The 20561-nt window shown below is 44.3% G+C and overlaps 1 protein-coding gene across 2 annotated transcripts in view; it reads right to left on the reverse strand.

Annotated features, from left to right (window-relative positions):
- The window catches only part of FLACC1 (flagellum associated containing coiled-coil domains 1), a 63516-nt gene extending 46722 nt beyond the window's left edge, over positions 1 to 16794 (reverse strand). For both annotated transcript variants that reach the window (XM_011718076.2, XM_071073182.1), the window contains exons 1-7: positions 16374 to 16794; positions 10338 to 10497; positions 9758 to 9829; positions 7313 to 7361; positions 5731 to 5864; positions 3376 to 3469; positions 2784 to 2845 (exon numbers count right to left, since the gene is read on the reverse strand). In XM_011718076.2, the coding sequence (XP_011716378.1) occupies positions 2784 to 2845; positions 3376 to 3469; positions 5731 to 5864; positions 7313 to 7361; positions 9758 to 9829; positions 10338 to 10450 (524 nt within the window). In that variant the 5' untranslated portion in view covers positions 10451 to 10497; positions 16374 to 16794. The remainder of the gene's footprint in view (positions 1 to 2783; positions 2846 to 3375; positions 3470 to 5730; positions 5865 to 7312; positions 7362 to 9757; positions 9830 to 10337; positions 10498 to 16373) is intronic.
- Between the last annotated feature and the right edge of the window lie 3767 nt (positions 16795 to 20561).

Consider the following 20561-nt stretch of genomic DNA (forward strand, 5'->3'; position numbering starts at 1 on the left):
GCTATAAACTTCTGTCTTAGCACTGCTTTTGCTGTATCTCACAGGCTTTGGTATGTTGTATTTCAATTTTTTTTGTTTCAAGAAATTTTTTTTATTTCCATCTTAATTTCTTCATTTTTCTATTGGTCATTCAGGAGAATGCTGTTTAATTTCCATGCATTTGTATAGTTTCCAAAGTTTTTCTTGTTATTGATTTCTAGTTTTATTCTAGTTTTATAAGTGTGCCTATCTTTGGGCCCCAGGGTGGCATATGCTGGCATTAAGTATTAGTGGGTTCAGGCAGGCCAATTCTTGGGCCTTTAGTGGCTTTTTCAGGTGTCAGGAATGGCAGCTATGGGCTGGGCAGGTAGGTACGTTCACAGACCCATTGGCAATGGGTGTGTTGTGGCTGATGGCAGTAGCAATAGTGAGACAACCGTCTGGGACCCAAGTGGTACTCACTGGTGTTGGCGGTGGCTATGAGAAGTTGGGTGGTCCTGTCCTCAGGCCCATAGGTGGTGCATGCAGGTAGGTGCCAGCAATGGTGGTAGCGGAAGGTTTAGTGGGCTTACTCTCAGACCCTGGGAGGGGTGCTCATGTGCCTTACAGGTGACATGAGTCTCTTGTAGGCAGCATATAGTTGGTTCTTGTTTTTAAAAACTCCATTCACCCATTCTAATTTTTCTAATCAGAGAATTTAATCCATTTACATTCAAGGTAATTATTAATAGGTAAGGACTTACTACTGCTATTTTGTTAATTTTTGTTTTGTTGTTTTGTAGATTCTTTCTACCTCTCTTGCTCTCTTCTTTTGTGGTTTGATATTTTTTGTCGTGTATGCTTTGAATCCTGCTAAAGATTTTTTTCTTTGTGGTTACCACGACACTTAGTTAGAATATCTTGCTCTTGTAATAAGCTATTTCAAGCTGATAACAAGTTTAATTGCATACAATGACTCAACAGTTTTACTCCCTCCCTAACATGTTGTTTTTGATATCAGAATTGATATCATTTTATAATGTATATCCTTGAAAATTTATTTTAGCTATAGTTATTAACAGTTTTGTATTTTTACCCTCATGTTGGGATAAAATTGTCTTACATCCCATCATCACAGTCCTAAAATATTCTGAGTATGACTCTATTTTGCTTATACTATTGAGTGTTGTGCTTTCATATGTTTCATGTTATTAGTCAGCAGCTTTCTGTTTCAGTTTTTAAAACTTTCTTTTGCAATTTCTGTAAGGCGGGCATAGTGGTAATGAACTCCCTTAATTTTTGTTTGGGAAAGTTTCTATTTCTTCCTCAACTGGGGAAGACAGCTTTGCTGTCTTTGCTTGGTAGGCAGTTTTTTTCCTTCAGCACTTTAGTACATCATCACACTGACTCCTGGCCTGCAGGGTTTGTGTTCAGAAATTACAATTGTATTGGCACTCCTTTGTGTGTGATGTGTTTCTTACCTTCTGAAGCTCTCAGAATTTTTGCTTTGTCTTTGATTTTTGATAGTTTGATTATTATGTATCTTGGTGTACTCATCTTTGAGTTTAATTTGATTGAATTTGATTAGGAACGGGTGCACAGGAACTCTCTGTACTTTCTCCTCATTTTTCCTGTAAACCTAAAACTACTCTAACAGGTAAAGTCTATAGATAAATAAATGTATAAATGGCTATGACTCAACTAAGAGTGCTATCTCTCCACCAGGATTTCTAAGGCTGCTCTGGTGTGCAGCAAGTAGCCTGAAAGGGGATGTTAAGATTATCTTCACCCATACACATAATAAAACTCTTTTAAAAAGTAAATCGTATTGTGTATATTTAAGGTATACAACATGATGTCATAAGATTCATCTATATATGTCATATATATATGCATCTCTACTATAGTAACCATCTTACTGTATCTATATACTACACATAATTTTTACTATATATATATACACACACACTACACAAGCATATATATATGTAGAGTTTATATGTGTGTGTGTGTATATATATATACACAAATGGTTACAATAATGGAGATTACTACGAACATATAGCTAAAGGTTACTATAGTGGAACAAATTAACGTATTCATCAGCTCACTTAGTTAACCATTTTCCCCCTGTGGTGAGAACAGCTATAAACTCATTTAGCAACATTCTTAATATCATACATTAACTATAGCTCTCATCTTTTTACATTATATTTTTGGACTTGTTCACCCTACATATTTGCAACATTGTATCATTTGATTAATATCTCCCCATTTTCTTCCTCCTGCCCGACTATGGTAACCATGTCCTATTCTCTATCTCTCTATATTTGGACTCCTTTTAATTTTCTCTTGATTTGACTTTGCTCCTGACTCTCTCATACTTTCTTCCTATTTTGCTGAGTCCCTGACCTAGCAGCCAGGGAGAGTAGAGGTGAGAAAAAGAAAAAGAGGAGGAGGAAGAGAAGAACGAGGAGATGGTGGAGGAGGAGACTTGGCTGAGAACAACAGTTATTTATCACAGAAATCTCATAGAGAACAAAAAGGACTCTTCTCAGTAACCAACAGAAAGGGAGATTATAATTGAAATGAAAGGATTGGATGATAAAATGCAAAAGCAGTAATAACTTTCTTTGTGGTTTATTTTAGTGGCTTTGAATCAAGCCATCCTGCTCTTCAAAGACATGTGTCTTGTTCATCTCCCCCACCCCTCATCCCCCAAACTCCATTTGGAACTATCTGAAGACCCAGTGAACTAAAATCCTGCAAAGGATGCAGGAGCCTTAGAGCCATCAGCACACAAGGGTCCATGCCAGAAAGTGTACCTGTTCTTGTTTTCAAAGTTCTGCTTCATCTCAGCACAGCGGAGGTCCATTTCATTGGAGAGCTGGAAATAAAATCAGCATCAACAACACAAGACTGAGGACCCCGTCCCATTCTGATCTGCACCTTCTGAAAAACCTTCCAATTCATGGGGCACGGCTCCCTTCCCGCCCCTCTTCCACTGTGCTCTGCAGTGCCAGAGAGCACATTATTAATAAGGGAACAGAACAATTTGTGCCTTGCTCTATGTTGTTTTCTACTTATTCAGTTCATAATGTTGGTGCATCTTTTTCACTGACTGGTTTTTTTGGGTAGGTCTGGTCTCCGGTGCTAGACCATCATCTCTGTTACATCATGGCCTTCAGATTTTTGGATATGTAATTCAATTGAGCAATCATTTATTGAACAAAGGGCTTGGCTTGGAAGAGCCAAAGAGGACTAAGACTCAGATCTTGCCTTCAAGGAACTTAAAATCTAGTGTTAATCCTTGTTGACAGTATAATTCCATTCTAGCAGGCAGGATTTGCTCACTTTCAGGTGAAACATTAATTTTATCTTGCCCATGAAGATGTTAGCTAATGTAAGGTCACTCACCAATTTCTGGGCAGACTGGTGGTCTCTGTTCATTTGTTCAATTATTGCTGTCAGCTCTGAAATTTGCTCTTGTAGGTCAGAAATGATGTTGGCCCTGTAGGAGAAGTAATTCTTCTATCACCCACAAAGCTTACCATTCCATGCCACTCAGACCCCTGAGCATGACTGACTCTGGCCTGGTGAGAGCTGGCCATGTCCTGCACCTGCTCCATCATTATGAGGTGGGGGTGGAGGGATAGGGACAGTCTTAGAGAAGGCATTTGGCAATAAGGCAGTTGAGGCTCAGATCTGACTCTTTTGGGTAAGCTCACTAGACTTGAACAGGATGGTTTGATGCCCTACTGAGTAGAAGGAAAATAAGAATATGTCAGAAATTTATTAGAGTTTGACCTTGATTTGGTGATGATGGTTGAAACAGAGGATGAAGTTCAGGGGATTAGGAAATTAGAAGATGTGCAATAGGATTGATGCTGACTGTGAACCACAGACAAGGACTGGGCCAGAGATGGGACTAAGAGGGGATTTAAGAGAGTGGCTTTCAGCACAGGTCATAGTTTCCTGTGTTTCTGGGTCTAAGGCTGCCATGATATCTGTAAATTATTTAACTCTGTCTGGTTGGGCTACAGTGACAAGGCAGCAGGTGGTGCCATGTGCAGTGGAGCTGAGAGGAAGTCCTCAATGCAAGATGCTTTGACCTCTTTGGTCAACCACCTCCCATGTCTAACTGAGCACAGAGAGAATGTGGGCTGACAAAACAAGAGAGGGGATACAGGAGGAGACAGTCCCAGGGTATGAGAAAGAAAAGGCATGAGAAAGTTGAATAATAGGGAGCCCCTATCTTTTGAACACGATCCTCACTATAAACAACACTCACAGTTTTACCAGTGAATACATCAAGCACACGTTTTCATGTTTTATTGTGCACAACGGGTGACAACTTCCTTGTGAGGCCAAGAGGTGGGCTGTCGTGCTAGCTTGACTATAAGCGCATGCCCCATTCTCTTCCTGCAGAGGGCTATGGATAAGCAGGGAAAAGAAAGCAGAGGCTGAATGCCCTTGGGTGGGAAGACAAGAACTTGGGTCCAGCCCCTCTGGGCCAGGTCAGATCAGAGAGACTCCATGGCATGGCATCATTCGACTTGAGGGTCCTTCAGACTCACCCTCAATCTGAATCCCTTCCCAGATGTAACCACTGCTAACAGTTTGGTTGAATTCTGCCAATACACTAGCAGATAGGCAGACGATTTTGTGTGTGTGTGTGTGTGTGTGTGTGTGTGTATGTTTTCTATTGCTGGTCTTTCAGACTTGTGTGTTGAAAAAATAATTCTTACAGCAAAATAAGCCTGAGGGAAGAGGCACTTGGAGAGCCATCAGTAGTGCAGTTAAGAAGTAAGATGCCTGAACATGGGCAGGATATCGGGGAAGCAGAAGATATGAATAAGAGATTAAAGGGTAGAATGAAAAGATGTAGAGATGAATCTGCATCTGTTAATGAAAAAAGAAAGACATGGAGATATACTTGATATGGCATTGGAGGACAGAGAGTGGGTGGGGCCTGAAGACAGACAGGATGGCTGTGCTAACAGGATGAAGTCAGGCCGGAACCTTCCACACTTCATCTCCCAGGGGCATGAGCTGAGTCGTATTTTTGGACATAATGAAAAAGAGGCTGGGCGCGGTGGCTCAAGCCTATAATCCCAGCACTTTGGGAGGCTGAGGCCAGAGGATTACTACCTGAGGTCAGGAGTTAGAGACCAGCCTGGCTAACATGGTGAAATCCCATCTCTACTAAAACTATAAAAATTAGCAGGGTGTGGTAGTGCAAGCCTGTAATCCTAGCTACTCGAGAGGCTAAGGCATGAGAATTGCTTAAACCTGGGAGGCAGAGGTTGCAGTCAGCTGAGATCGTGCCACTAAACTCCAGCCTGGGTGACAGAGAGAGACTTTGTCTCAAAAAAACAAAAAAAAACAAAAAAAAACCATGTGCATTCCAGCCTCCCAGAAACCCTCACTTTACTTAATTTGCATGCCCCAAATTCAGACTAATTTATGGCTCTTCTATCTATTCCTCACCCCAGGAACAATTGCTATCCTTTGGGATCAATCACATAACTCCCAATCAATCTTCATCCTGCCCCTTGGATCTGCTCATGGATGGGATCAGAGGAAAGAGAGGCAGATGTGGAGAGATGCATCATCAGGAAGCAGGGGTGAGGAGGGGGGTGCCCTTGTGGCCCCTCCAGAGCAGGCACCAGTGGCCTGGGTGTGGGCATAGTGGCTTTGGCTTATCCCTGAGGCCAGGCTGAGCTGGTGGGAGTAGCCCCAAGCAGCTGAATGTTGGTTCAACAGCATTACCTGGAAAATCTGTCTTTGTTCGGGATCTCCGATTCCCACCGCTTTTTCCCATCAAACATCTCATCCCCTAAGGTGACAGAAATCTGTTCCCGATTCCGAACAAGTTGATAGCCAGGTGACACGTTGATCACTTCCTAGGCATCAAGGGAAAGTAGGATAAAATGGCAGACTTGGAGTGCTGAGATTTCTCCAAATCTTCTCCTATTGCCTCACTCACATCTTAAAAACAGGGACCTGGGACTCCAGAGCCCACGCCCTTCTGGGCCCTTCACCCATTGTAGCTCATCCTCACATCTCTGAGACTCAAACCTGACGCTTAGTAGGCTCCTGGGTGTCCCTAGGGGCCTCTCAAGCTCTGTGCCACACCAAGCCATTGATGCCCCTGCCCCGCCACTTGTGTTCACCCTTGTGGCTGGAGGTGGGCATGCGGCAACTGCTCAGGTTTTGGAATCACAGAGGCCTGAGTAAATCTTGGCTCTGCCACCAGACAATAGCCATCCAGCATCTCTGTGCCTCAGTTTTCTCATCAGAAAGTAGGGTTAATAACTCCTTCTCAAATGGCTTTTGTGAGGGAAAAACAAAACAACATATGAGAAAATGACTAGGATCGTTGCAAACAAAATGTCATTTCCTCCTCCTTCTCCCATTAGATGCCAAGTCAGAAACCTGGGCAGGGCCTCCGCTGGCCTGGACGAGGGCAAGCCCTGGGGCTCTGAGAGCTGCACAGCACACGCTGCAGCCCCTTGAGCCCTGCCGTTGTCACCCCTTCATGTCTCTCTGAATCACCCTCCTCTCTCCACACCCCTGCCTGACAGCCCCAGGCCACCACCATCTTTCTCTTGGACTCTGACTTCTCTGCCTTCACTCTTGCTCCCCAATAGTTCATCCTCTCCACCTAGAGGGCAATTATATTTTTGCTTGTACATTTTTTCCCTAACCATTAAAGGACTGCATGGTGTTTAAAAACAAACAAACAAACAAACAAACAAAAACTAGATTAACGCAGAATACAGTAAAATGTATCAATTATATCCCACCAGAGACTGCTTCTTCTGAAATATAACTCTTACTTGGTCCTGTGCCTGTGTAAGACCAGTAAAGGCTCCCAGACACCAGAAGGGTCAGGCCCACATTCCCAGGTAGGCACCAAGATCCTTAGAGTTTGGTTCCCATCACCTTCTCTAGTGCCCTCCCGCCCCTGCTCCCCTGAGGGGTCCCGGCTGCCTCTCCCCAGCATTCGTGACTTCCCAAGGTCAGCCGAGGGCTTCCTGCATCTGGGCATGAGCTGTTCACTGGCCTGGACTAGCTGTCATGTCCGGTTTCCCTGGGACACTCTGTTTGCCTTGTGCAAGCAGGAGAGAGTGGCAATTAAATGCCCACTCTGGAATCTGGCTGAGCTGAGTTCAAGTCGTGGTTCTTCCACTTACCTGCCATGCACAATATGCAATAATAACAGCACCTCCTCCCAGGATCTTTGTGAAGATTCAACAAGGTAAGTATAAAAATGTAAAAGGCCCACGCTTGCACATGGTAGGCGCTCAATACATTTTAGTCCCACCGCCCTCTTCCTGCCTTTACTCACATAAAATGATTTATTGCTCTCTTCTTGCCTTGCTGCATGGATTTTCTTTCTGCAAGAGAAAGACATGCTCAGAAAGCAACCAGACAGCAAAGAGAAGTTCAAAGCTTAGGAGCTGAACCCTGAGGCCGCCACCATCTGACTTCTGCTCTCTGACCTGACCTTCTTAGGGGATCCCTAGGATAGTTGGGGAACTCACTGAAGCCGGGCTCCTGAGGGCCCCAAAGTGGGAGCACTCATGAAAAGGTCCTGCCCAAGGAGGCAAAAGAGTTGTCCTATGATGTTGGGCAACTTCTGTTTTGGAGGAGCATAAACCAGCTAGAGGGACCCTTGCATATTCTCCCTGAGTCAAGGCTCTGTGAGTCAGGCGACACCCCTCGCCCCCCTTTTACACACACACGGGCACACACACACTCAGTTCAGGGAACTGTAAGGAACTCTCTTTATTGGAGAATGAAACATTCTATATAAACAAATGTTCCAGATAATGAAATGAATCCCATTAAGATACAAACGTTGAAGTTAAACTTGTTTTTCATTCAAATCTTTATATATACTATATAAAAAATGAATACCATATATGTGTATATGTTCACAGTGACCTTTCCCTCCATCTCCAAAGCCAGCAGCAATTGCATCGCTCTGACCTCTGCTTCTGTTGTCACAGCTCCTTCTCTGACTCTGACACTCTGACCTCCTCTTTCACGTACAAAGAAGGACCTTTGTGATTACATGGGGTCTGGGATAATCCAGGATAATCTCTCCAACTCAAGGTCAGCTGATTAGCAACCTTAATTCCATCTGCAGCCTTAATTCCTCTTTGGCAACATATTTGCAGTCTCTGGGTGTTAGGGTGTAGACGTCCTTGGGAGGGGGTCACTGTCTTGCCCACCACACCCATCACCTCGTTATCTGCTTTGAGCTCATCTCCCACCACTCCCTGCTCACTTGCTCCGCTCATGCCACACTGGCCTCTGCCTTCCTGGAAGAGGTCAGACATGCCAAGCAAGTTCCCACCCCAGGACCTTTGGACTTGCTGGTCCCTCTGCCAAGAGTGCTTGCCCCAGGCATCATCAAGGCTCCTTCTGTCCCCTTTACACAGGGACTCGCCCGACCTCCCTACATAAAGTATCCCCACCCTCACAGCCCCTCCCACTTTGCCTGCATTGTTTTTCTGTGTAGCACTTGCCAACCTCAGATGTAATAACTAGTTTATGGTCCTCTTCCCCTCCCTCACTAGAAGATAAGTGCCAGGAGAGTGGAGACTTTATTGTGTTTCTGGCTGTTTTCCCAGCACCTGAAACAGTGCCTAATAAATAATAGGTGTTCAATAAATATTTTCCAAAAATTAATGGAATACAAAGATTCATACAAAGACCTAAAACTAAGATACATTTCTAAGCTTGTAAAATGTGAGTAAAATTTTTAATTTGTGATTAAAACCAAGATGCAACCCACAGAAAATCTTAGACACAGGAAAGTAATCAGCTAAAGAGTGGGTCACCACCCTAAATGCATGGGAGGGTCAAGGCTCTGTGACAAAAGGGCGTATCAAGCTTTGGGCTCGAGGGCAGAAAAGAGCTATTGAGGGCACCCCTGTGGAGAGCAGTTGATACAGTGACTTTGAATCAAATGATGCAATGACTTTGGAAGCTGTGGATGCAGAGGACCCCAAAATCTACATGTAGGATCTGAGGTTTGCGAGAAATCAAGGTGGATTCTGGCAATTCTCTAACATCCCTGGCATCAATTAGTTCAAGTCAGGCCAGGTGGGAGGGAGATTATTTTATTCACATGCCTTAAACCATTTCTGCCTCACGGACATACAAATACTTAAGGCCAGGAGCAGTGGCTCACGACTGTAATCCCAGCAATTTGAAGGTCGAGGAGGGCTGATCACTTAGGTCAGGAGTTCAAGACCAGCCTGGCCAACACAGTGAAACCCCGTTGTTACCACAAATACAAAAATTACCTGGGCATGGTGATGGGTGCCTGTAATCCCAGCTACTCAGGAGGCTAAGGCAGGAGAATCGTTTGAACCAGGGAGGTGGAGGTTGGATTGAGCCAAGATGGCACCACTGTGGTCCAGCCTGGGTGACACAGCAAGACTCCATCTCAAACAAACAAACTGCTGGGAGCAGTGGCTCACGCCTGTAATCCCAATACTTTGGGAGGCCGAGGCGGGTGGATCGCTTGAGTTCAGGAGTTCAAGACCACCCTAGGCAGCGTGGTGAAACCCCGTCTCTATTAAAATACAAAAAAGTAGCTGGGCATGGTGACTCGCACACCTGTAGTCCCAGCTAGTCGAGACACTGAGGCAGGAGAATCTCTTGAGACTGGGAAGTGGAGGTTGCAGTGAGCCACCGAGGTTGTGCCACTGCACTCCAGCCTGGGCAACAGAGTGAGACTCCATCTCAAAAACAGAAAACAAAACAAAACAATGCTTACTTTGGGGAAACAACAGGTTTTGTTGGTTGGAGGTAATTGTGATTTTTTGGAGCTGGTAGAAGAGGAGTTAGCCTGAAAGTGAAAAACAATAATTAAAACAAAAAAGTTGGAAATTTGGAAACCCTTTTTAACACTCCCAGATTAAGTACATCCCTATAGTGACCCAAAATTGGAATGCATGTTCTGACAGCTGGAATCTTTAAAATCTGAGGCCTTTAAAACTCAGGCCCAAGGCCCTGGCAGTTGTTCACTGTCCCAGGAAGAGTTTGTCCCCCAGTTCCCAAAGCTCTTTATCCCACATGGAGGGGGCAGCTGCCATCAAGGCCCTTTGGTTGGAAGCCGTACTTTGCCTTTGCACCAACACTGAGACTTCCTCATTTAAAATGGCAAAAATCCCAGGCAGGGCTGGCAAGATGAGGGTGCAGCCAACCAGCTGGCAGGGAAGCTGGAGAAAGCAAGGCTTTCTGGCCCACCTGGGATTTTGCTGCCACACTTGCTGTTTTAGAAATCTTGTGAAAGAAATGAGGCTACAAATGGATCCCAAGGTCCCTGTGCCTACCCCATCCCAGATAATTCTTACTTGGACCTCCCTGTGGAGTTCTTGTGTGGTAGTTGAGGGGTCTTGATTAGCTTCCGTGGTCCCAAGTTCCAGGGGTCCCAGCAGGTGCAATAGATGAGAGGGTTGGGGTACATGGCCAAAGGTCAGTGGCAGTCTTGGCTGCTAGATCAGGAGGCTCTTGCTGAAATCGAAAAACAACAGCAGAAAGTTAAACCATTTAGAATCAAAGCAAAAATACAGACAAATTGGGAAGAACCCAGGGAGGACCCAAAGAACAATGGTAGACTCCAGAAGCTGTTGATCTGGTGCAGGGTCTTGGCTATAGGTTAACAGCTCATCCCTTTCAACTCAGTAGACTTGACTTGAAAGCAATTTAAACTTTGCCATAACTGGCCAGGCACGGTGGCTCATGCCTGTAATCCCAGCACTTTGGGGGGCCGAGGTGGATGGATCACTTGAGGTCAGGAGTTTGAGACCAGCCTGGCCAACATGGTGAAACCCCGTCTCTACTAATAATACAAAAATTAGCTGGGCATGGTGGTACACACCTATAATCCCAGCCACTCAGGAGGCTGAGGTGGGAGGATTGCTTGAACCTGGGAGGCAGAGGTTGCAGTGAGCCAAGACTGTGCCACTGCACTCCAGCCTGGGTGGAGAGTGAGACTTCCTCGCAAAAAATAAGATAAAAATAAAATAAAACAAAAATAAAATAAAATAAAATAAAATAAAATAAAATAAAATAAAATTTGCCATAACTGAGTCCTTGCTGTGAGCCAGGTAAAACCGTTCAGTTATTGTTATGCTGATACTACAGATAAGGCTACTGAGGCTCAGAGAAGTCACAGTGGCAGGAAGTTGCAGAGCTGGAAACAAACACAAATCTCCTTGACTCCCAAGCTCCTTCCTTTCCAGCAGGCCACACCAGTTCTCACTGAAGGGAAGAGAAATTCCCACAGCAAGTTCGGCACAGAACTTCCTGGAAAATCAGTTCTGCTGCCTGAGCTACAATGCAACTGAATCTCCTCGTTTCTCATTCCTGGTCACCTCTTTGAATTACAGAGTGGAAACTCCTTCCCTGGCTCCATGAAAACAAAACCCCTATTATGAGAGTCTTGATGAAAGACAACTATCAGATAAACATGGTGGCTTGACCACACTGGCTTATCTTTCTTTTCCAGAATCCAACTAAAATTAGAGTACAGCATTAAAAGAGATTTAATTCCATAAGAGCAAGAAAATGGGAGAGGAGAGAAGATTGCACAAGGGATGTCCCTACATGTTTGGCATCATAACTAGGGCTCTCACCATAGCTCACTACAGCCTATGTGCCTGCAAAGACAGAGTATGAACAAGATGGAGCCAATTCACTCATCAGAGGTCCCAGAGGGTGCAGGACTTGGAACTGGTAGATTACCTGACAATATTGACAGGCAGCTGGTAGATCTGTAGGAGTACATGGTAGGATGAATATTGTCCCTTTCCCTACACCGCATGTCCTAATCTCTGGAAAGTGTGACTATGTTACCTTACATGGCAAAAGCAGCTGTGGTTAAATGAAAGATTTTGAGATACAGAGATTAACCTGAATTATCAGTCAGAGAAGATGTGATAATGGAGGAAGAGGTAGGAGTGATTGAGGAAAAGGTCCGGGAGCCAAGGAATTGGGGCAGCGTCTAGAAGCTGGAAAAGGCAAGGAACGGCCGGGCGCGGTGGCTCAAGCCTGTAATCCCAGCACTTTGGGAGGCCGAGGCGGGCGGATCACGAGGTCAGGAGATCGAGACCATCCTGGCTAACACGGTGAAACCCCGTCTCTACTAAAAATACAAAAAGAAATTAGCCGGGCGTGGTGGCGGGCGCCTGTAGTCCCAGCTACTCCGGAGGCTGAGGCAGGAGAATGGCGTGAACCCGGGAGGCGGAGCTTGCAGTGAGCCGAGATCGCGCCACTGCACTCCAGTCTGGGCGACAGAGCGAGACTCCGTCTCAAAAAAAAAAAAAAAAAAAAAAAAAAAGAAAAGGCAAGGAACAAAATTCCTCCCTGGAGCCTCCGGAAGGAATGCAGCTCTGCTGACCTCTTGATTTTAGCTCAGTGAGACTCATTTTGGGCTTTGACTTTCAGAACTGTAAGATAATAAATTGGTGTTGTTTGAAGCCACTAAATTTGTGGTAACTTCGTTACAGAGCAATCAGAACCAGAGCATTTGGGAGTGTAGGTGCGGGATTGGCAATACAAACATAGAAACCTAAGAAAATAAAATGTGCAATTACTCCAAGCTAGAAAATATTGAACGAGAAAGTAAACATAATCATAGTATGGCACACACTCATATGTATCAAATGTAAATACTTAACATTGACTTAGCCAAAAAGTGAATTGTGACTACACGGGAAGAATGAGCGGAATGGGGATGTGTAAGAGCCAAATCCTCATCTGATGTACCAGAAAGAAAAATTAACATATGGAGCACAGACAAATTATTTGCAAGTATGAGGTAAAATTCCAAAGAAATAGATAACAGAGTTGAAAATAATTGCCTCTAGGAGCACATTGAGAAGTAGTACTGAAAGGTTGGGGGTGGGGCAGAAATTGAGACTTTTCCTTAATGAATTTTTAACATTATTTGATTTTTAAATAATGTCAGTGGATATTTCTTTTCTCTTTTCTTTTCTTCTTTTCTTTTTTCTTTTCAGAGTTTCGCTCTGTCACCCAGGCTGGAGTGCAGTGGTGCAATCTTGGCTCACTACAACCTCTGCTTCCTGGGTTCAAGTGATTCTCCTGCCTCAACCTCCTGTAGGTGGAGGCCTCCAGCCTCCTACAAGTGCCCACCAGTATGCCTGGCCAATTTTTGTATTTTTAGTAGAGACTGGGTTTTGCCATGTTGGCCAGGCTGATCTCGAACTCCTGGCCTCAAGTGATCCTCCTGCCTCGGCCTCCCAAGTGCTGGGATTACGGGCATGAGCCACTGTGCCCGGCCATGTCAGCGGATATTTCATTAGTAATAAAAACAAATGCCAAAAATGTTATAAGAATCAATAGCCCAACAGAAGCATTAAAATGATAACAGATTTAACTCAAATTTCTAAGTCTATGATTAGTTTTCAATATTATACTGGAATACATTTGCTTAAGAACCAGTCAAAAAAATGAAATCAACCTTTTTCTCCAACATGACTGACGCTTGAGAAATCCACTGATGGTGTCTAATGACCTTAAGAGCTAGAGAGGACCTTAAGGTTGGATCTGTTTTCCATATGAAGATACTAAAACTCAAAGAAATGAAGTGACTACTCACCCACTCGTAACTGCTCCTTTAACAGCACAAATCTTTAGAGCCTCGTGCTGTGAGTACTGTGCTAGATGCTGGCTGGATTTTGCCCTCAGGGAGCTTGCAGTCAGTAGAGGAGTCGGCAGAAAGAGAGCTAAGTGAGCAGTGGAGTGAAGGCAACAGACCTGGCCTTGGAATAAAGGCAGAGTGTGCAGGGGTTGGCTGGGTCAGAGGCCTGGGACTAGGGGATCTTCTGCAATAGATGTCAGGGCTAGAAAGGAGTCCAGGAGACTGGCTGAACAGCGAAGGCCTAAAGAGCAGGTGACAGGGCCGCCATTTATAACTGTCCACACTCCACTGTGTTTGGGGGCCTGTCAGGGCCAAGTCAAGGAGAGGAGGTCAGAGAAGCAGATGGGATTGAGTGCCCAGGTAGGAAGATGATGCTACAAGGGGCTAGAACTCAGGTGATAGTCTGAAGGGAGGCTGCCACAGTAGCAAAAAAGAAGCTCTGTTTCTGCTTCGAACCTTCTCTCTGCTTCCTGTAGGAAAGGGGCCAACCCTGAACTTAGGAGATTTAGCAGGAGTCCATGGGGCAGGAAGTGAGAGGTTAAGGCAGGCCCACTTCTAGCAACTGCCTTCTCTCTTGTTGAAGGCCAGGACTCCACCCTGGAGAGCTCTTTGTGCCTCAATACCTCCACTAAGCCTTGCGAAGTGGCTTGTCCACAATGGGCATTTGATGCATATTTCTTACCTGACTAGTAAACTTGATGGTTGTAATCAGCTCATCACGGTGTTTGGAGCCAGCTCAACAAAGAGGAAAAAGACAGTGCGGTGGCTCATGCCTGTAATTCCAGCACTTTGGGAGGCCAAGGCAAGCGGATCACTTGAGGCCAGGAGTTCAAGACCAGCCTAGCCAACATGGCGAAACCCTGTCTCTACTAAAAACACAAAAATTAGCCGGGTGTGGTGGCACACGCCTGTAATCCCAGCTACTCGGGAGGCTGAGGCAGGAGAATCACTTGAACCCATGAGGTGGAGGTTGCAGTGAGCTGAGATCTCGCCACTGCACTCCAGCCTGGGTGACAGAACAAGACTCTGTCTCAATAAATAAATAAATAGAACAAAAAACAAAAACAAAGAGAAAAGAGATTCACAGATGAAACTGCCAAAATGTTGTAATCATCATTACCATATTATAAATAATATCAAACGTTTGCATTCAAAAGCCAGAAAGCAGAGGTAAATTGTATGGGTGATACAATCACTCAGTGGAGTTTTACATAGATTTTCAATGATCTATGATGAATGTGTGGTTGTTTCCTTTTCTTCTTCCCCATGATAAATGATGTCTTGGTATCTATTCTTTTGCTCTTAAGAAAAAAAAAAATGGCCTTACAGGTGTGGTGGCACATGTCTGTAATCCCAACACTTTGGGAGACTGAGGTGCGAGAGTCGCTTGAGGTTAGGAGCTTGAGACCTGCCTGGGCAACATATTGAGACTCTGTATCTACAAAAAATTTTAAAAATAGCTTAGTGTGGTGGAGTGTGCCTGTAGTCCCAGCTACTTGGCAGATGGCGTGGGAGGATCACTTAAGGCCAGGAGTTTGAGGTTGCAGTGAGCTATGATCACACCACTGCGTTTCAGCCTGGGTGACAGCACAAGACCCTGTCTCTAAAAAAATAAATAAATAAAATAAAAATAAAGGCCTTTCTCTTTGAACACCCATAGGAGTGATACTCAAAATATTTAACAACCAGTACGACAAGGCTATTGAATAATCAACCAGGGTTGGAACAGGGTCCTGGGGGATCTCACTCCCACCTCCGTGCCGTGCATTAAGTCCTTAGCTGCTCAATCATGAGGTGGTCTGGGGGTGCCAGGGAGGAGTTGGGACAACCAAGGTGGCAAGGAGGACATGCAAGGGGCTTGGACAATGGTCATCTACCAATCAATATGGCAGTATTTTATTTATTATTATTATTATTATTATTATTTTGAGACAGAGTTTTGCTCTTGTTGCCTAGGCTGGAGTGCAATGGCAGGTTCTCGGCTCACTGCAACCTCTACCTCCGAGGTTCAAGCGATTCTCCTACCTCAGCTTCCCCAGTAGCTGGGATTACAGGCACCCGCCACCACGCCTGGCTAATTTTTGTATTTTTGTAAAGATGGGGTTTCACCATATTGGCCAGGCTGGTCTCAAACTCCTGACTTCAGGTGATCCACCCACCTCGGCCTCCCAAAGTGCTGGGATTACAGGTGTGAGCCACCATTCCCAGCCTGTATGGCAGTATTTTAATATTTCAGTAGCTAAAATCAGTCCTTGACTTCTCATAGCTTCTTAAGTGGGAACCACTTCTAACAGATTTTGGGGGCATCCTTCCAGAAATGCATATAATCTTACATGTCTTGCATATAGAACTTAACCTGTAGAGAAGCATAATAGATTTTTAAAAAATGATTTGCCTAAATGAGAGCATACTTTGCACATGATGTTGCATCTTGTTCTTTTTATGTAACAGGATATCTAGTAGATATTTCCACGTCATCACGGATAGATCTGCGTTTACAGTGGCTTGACATCGAATAGCTCTAATCATCGAGGGATGTGTGAGTGTGTGTAAGGATTCTTTCTCCCTTTTTTTTTCCTTTCTCGCACTTCTCCCTGATGATTTTACCTGAGGCTCGCCCTAACAATAGTCACCAGTGAGCCGGCAGGGGCTTCAGAGAAGTTACTGGTTAGTATTAATAATCAGTAGAAAAAATAATATAAAACATCTTTTCCAAAGAGCTTACCTTGGACTGCCCAAAGATCTGTTATTCTCATGTGGCCCGAGTCAAGCATCTTAAAGAAATCACAATGTTAGAGAGAAATGGTTCCCCATCAACACAGAATCAGAGTTTACTTTAGATCAAATCCAGAGGTTCCAGAACTCAAGACTTTAGTGGCCATTCCAAGTGGTTGAAATGCCGAAGCAGAAAATTCACGGTATACGTAGTGTAGGAAGACAGACTTCTAGTGAATCCAATCAAAGGCTTTTACAAAGGCTGGCCTGGCACAAACATGAATTTCCCTTCTAAAGACAAAACAGTTCACGTTTCTCAGTATTGCAATGAAATTAAACTAGAGGAGGAGGTCACCCCTCCATTCAGATTCCAGTGACTTGGGCCTGAGTTGTGAGGTTTGCCCTTGGGAGATGGCAGGCCAAAGTTTGTTTATATTGTTGCTATGGACACAGAACAATAGCTCCTCATTGGCTCAGGGCTCTTTTCTTCAAGAGAGAAGGTTGGGAGAAACAGCCAATTAAATTCTCCAATACCTAAATCAGTGACCACCCTTAACAGCAAAGAGTTCATACTTTTAACACTGGATTTCCACTTTTAACACTGGATTTCCACTTTCGTCATCAGCCATGGGACAAAAACGCTTAAGATATATCTTCAGAGGAAATAGAATTCAACAGCACTTTTAGGTTTCATTGGTCTGTGGCAATAGTTACCAGGCAGGATCTGTGATGGATTTTTAATTCCTCTGTCATCTACTCACAGAAACCTAAAACTCTAGACACATTTTTCCCTTGAGTTTAAGGCTTTGAAATCTGTGAAAGTAAAAATCCCCCAAGGCAGGGGGATTTTTCAGTCACAAGGTTTTCAGATTTTTTTTTTTTTTTAAATAAAGCTGCTTTTTCTTACTATAGAAAAAAGTACTTGCTTATTATAACCCAGTGGCTTTCATTTTAGTTTTACTGCCACTCATTATAAGAAATATATTTTAAAAATTTTGTAATAAAAAATTTCATGAAATAATACTCTTATTATTTGCTATTCTCATCTATTTCTTTTTCTTCTTTAAATTAAAGCTGATTATAATCCACTAGACTGAGTTCATGGTCCTGGTGGGTCACAACCCCCAGCTTACAAAATGTTCTTCTAAATTAATCTATTCACTCAATGTCACATTTGTTGTCTACCGTGTGCCAGGCACTGTTGCTAGGTGTGGGGATATACTTCAGTTCCTATACTCAATACAATTTGGAGATCAATGAGAAAACAGACAATAAAAAAGCTCAATAAAAGCATAATTAGTTTTTTTTTCCTTTGAGACAGTGTCTCACTCTGTTACCCAGGCTGCAGTGCAGTAGCATGATCATAGCTCACTGCAGCCTCGACCTCCTGGACTCAAGCGATCCTTCTGCCTCAGACTCCCGAGTAGATGGGACTACAGGTGTGCAGCACCATTCCCAGCTAATTTTTTTGACTTTTAGTATACATGAGGCCTTGCTATGTCACCCAGGCTGGTCTTGTACTCCTGAGCTCAAGCGATCCTCCTGCGTCAGCCTCCCAAAGTGCTGGGATTACAGGTGTAAGCCACCATGCAGCCACAATGACTCATACTAAGGGACTCGCCAGAAGCAGTGGGAGTTCATAGCAGGAGTTATCTTCTAGTCCAGTGAGTCAGGTAGCAGTGTTAAACAGAGAAGACATCTGACTAGATCTACATATCAGAAAGATCATTCTGACTGCAATATAGGGAAGCAATTGGAAGGGCCCAGCAAACCAGGTAAGTCTGTGGCAGTGGTCCTCATGGGACCTAACGATGGCCCTGACCGAGGAGCAGCAGTGGGGATGGAGAGAAGACATGATAGGACTTGGTGATTGACTGGATGCTGGGGTGAGGGAAAAGGAGAAGGTGACGATGATTCCTGGATCTCTAGCTCGAGCAACTGAGTTGAGCGTGGTGCCATTTATTGAGACAGGAAAGTCTGGGGGATAAACGGGTTCTGGGGAGCAGATTATTAGTTCAGTTTTGGATATGTTAAAGTGCAGGGAGACTAATAGACAAGTGGTGATGTCTGTTAAAGTTTCTTATATATTTTAGAAGTTCAGAAGATTCTGGCCTAGAAGCAATATTTAGGGGTCTTCAGAGTGGATAATATTCCAAGCCAAGGGAGTAAGTGAGATCACATATATAGAGTATTGCATAAGGAGAGAAGAGGGTCTAGAACAGAGCTCCGAGGACACCAGTATTTACGACAGGATTTTTCAAAGTGTGGGCCATGTGTAGTTAAAATGCATAGACCTGTTGCCTTGATTGCAAGTGACTTACATCAAAGAGTTTTATTAACCTCATGAAATACAGTCTGGAAGTAGTGCTATCAGAGTTGGTGCAAAGATTCAGCAATGTCCTTGGAGAACTGGGCTCTTTCCATCTCTCTGTTATGGCAGCCTCAGTGTGTTGATGGAGGGAAGCCTCTTGGTTGCACTACGGCTGCTTCAACTCCGAGCACCAGGAACAGGCTAGATGAAGAGAGACTTTCAAAGATTAAAAGGAGGGAAAGAACTTAGAGAACAGTTGATAGACTCTATTAGTCATCTAGACAATCTGTCTCCATCCAGAGATTGAATATTTACTTTGAGTGTGTTTAGTGTACAAAATTTTATATTTAAATCCTTTCTTATGATTAAAAAAAAGCAGCAGGATTTGGGTCTTGACTGAAGCGTGGCTAAAAACAGAGATACAAAGGAAGCAAGTGCTGAAGGAAAACCCCAGCCACTCAACTTGGTGAAGGCTCAGCACTAATTACTACTGCTTTGGGTCTCCCCACTCCCCTTTCATCTTTTTGGACATGAGTAAAGCTTTGCCAAGTCCAAAACAGCAGAGCAGAAGGAAATGAAGGCGTTTAGGGGTTAAGTGTTAAGTGCTCTTCTCTTTGATGAAATTGGCAAAGCACTGGCATCCTCACTATCTTCCCCTAAAGCAAAGTGTCTTACTATTTGGAAAAGAGGTGGAGGAGGCCAGAATACCAATAGTAAAACAAAGTATAAGTTGAATAAATGAATGAGAGAAACTGCAACTTAATTCAGACAGTTAACATTATCAAAATTGGTCTGCACAGGGCTTGGGGAAATAGACATCCTCTTGTGTTATGTTGCAGTGTTCATGAAGTGGCAAATATGGTCAGCTGGGAGCATTCGGAGGTTTTCCATCTGTGGAGTGCTATGTGTGGCTCTATGAGAATACTCCCAGTGTGGAAAAGACAGTGTTCTCTTAAGAAGCTTGTAATTATCTCCAACTTGCTCACTTGCTCAACTCTCTTTGATCCTTGTCTTTCAACATCTGACTTTAGAGTGGTGTTAGGCTAACTCCTATGGATCATCCTGAACAGCCCCAACCAGGTAGCCACAGGAATCCTGTGAAAGCCTGCAGTGCTACCCTTGCACCTAGAAAGAGGGGCCACTGTTCTGAGCCCTGGGCTTCAGAGGACTCTGCATAGGACAGGCACACACAGAAACCTACATTTGTTCAAGAACACGTGGGCCCGGGCTGGGTGCAGTGGCTCACACCTGTAATTCCAGCACTTTAAGAGGCCAAGGTGGGTGGATCAACTGAGGTCAGGAGTTTAAGAACAACCTGGCCAACATGGTGAAACCCCGTCTCTACTGAAAATACAAATATTAGCTGGGTGTGGTGGTGCGCGCCTGTAGTGCCAGCTACTCGGGAGGTTCAGGTGGGAGAATTGCTCGGACTCAGGAGGCAGAGGTTGCAGTGAGCCAAGATCATGCCACTGCATTCAAGCCTCGATGACAGAGCGAGGCTCTATCTCAGAAGATGAAGAAGAAGAAAACAACCACCACAACAAAAAAAAAGCAAAACACGTGGGCCCTTGATCTGGAGCTCAGCTCTGAAACAGCAGGAACCATAACCCTAAAGACTCACTCTCATCATTAACCACATTCAGGTCTCAGGGAATGCTTTACCACATCTTTTACCCTTTATCTTCAAAACAAAAGAGGACTGTGCCCAAATGCTATAAAGGTTTGTGGGTCATGCTGCTGCTGAGATCAGACACAGACACTGCTTTGGAGTGCAGGAAAGACTGGGGCAGCAGCAGTAAGGTAAGAGGAAAGGTAACTTGTCAAAACCTCTCAGCATGAATGCAAGGTTTGTGCATAATGAAATATATTCTCCAGTGGTGCTGAGCA

This window comes from Macaca nemestrina, chromosome 11 (assembly GCF_043159975.1).
Source record: "Macaca nemestrina isolate mMacNem1 chromosome 11, mMacNem.hap1, whole genome shotgun sequence".
NCBI lineage: Eukaryota > Metazoa > Chordata > Mammalia > Primates > Cercopithecidae > Macaca > Macaca nemestrina.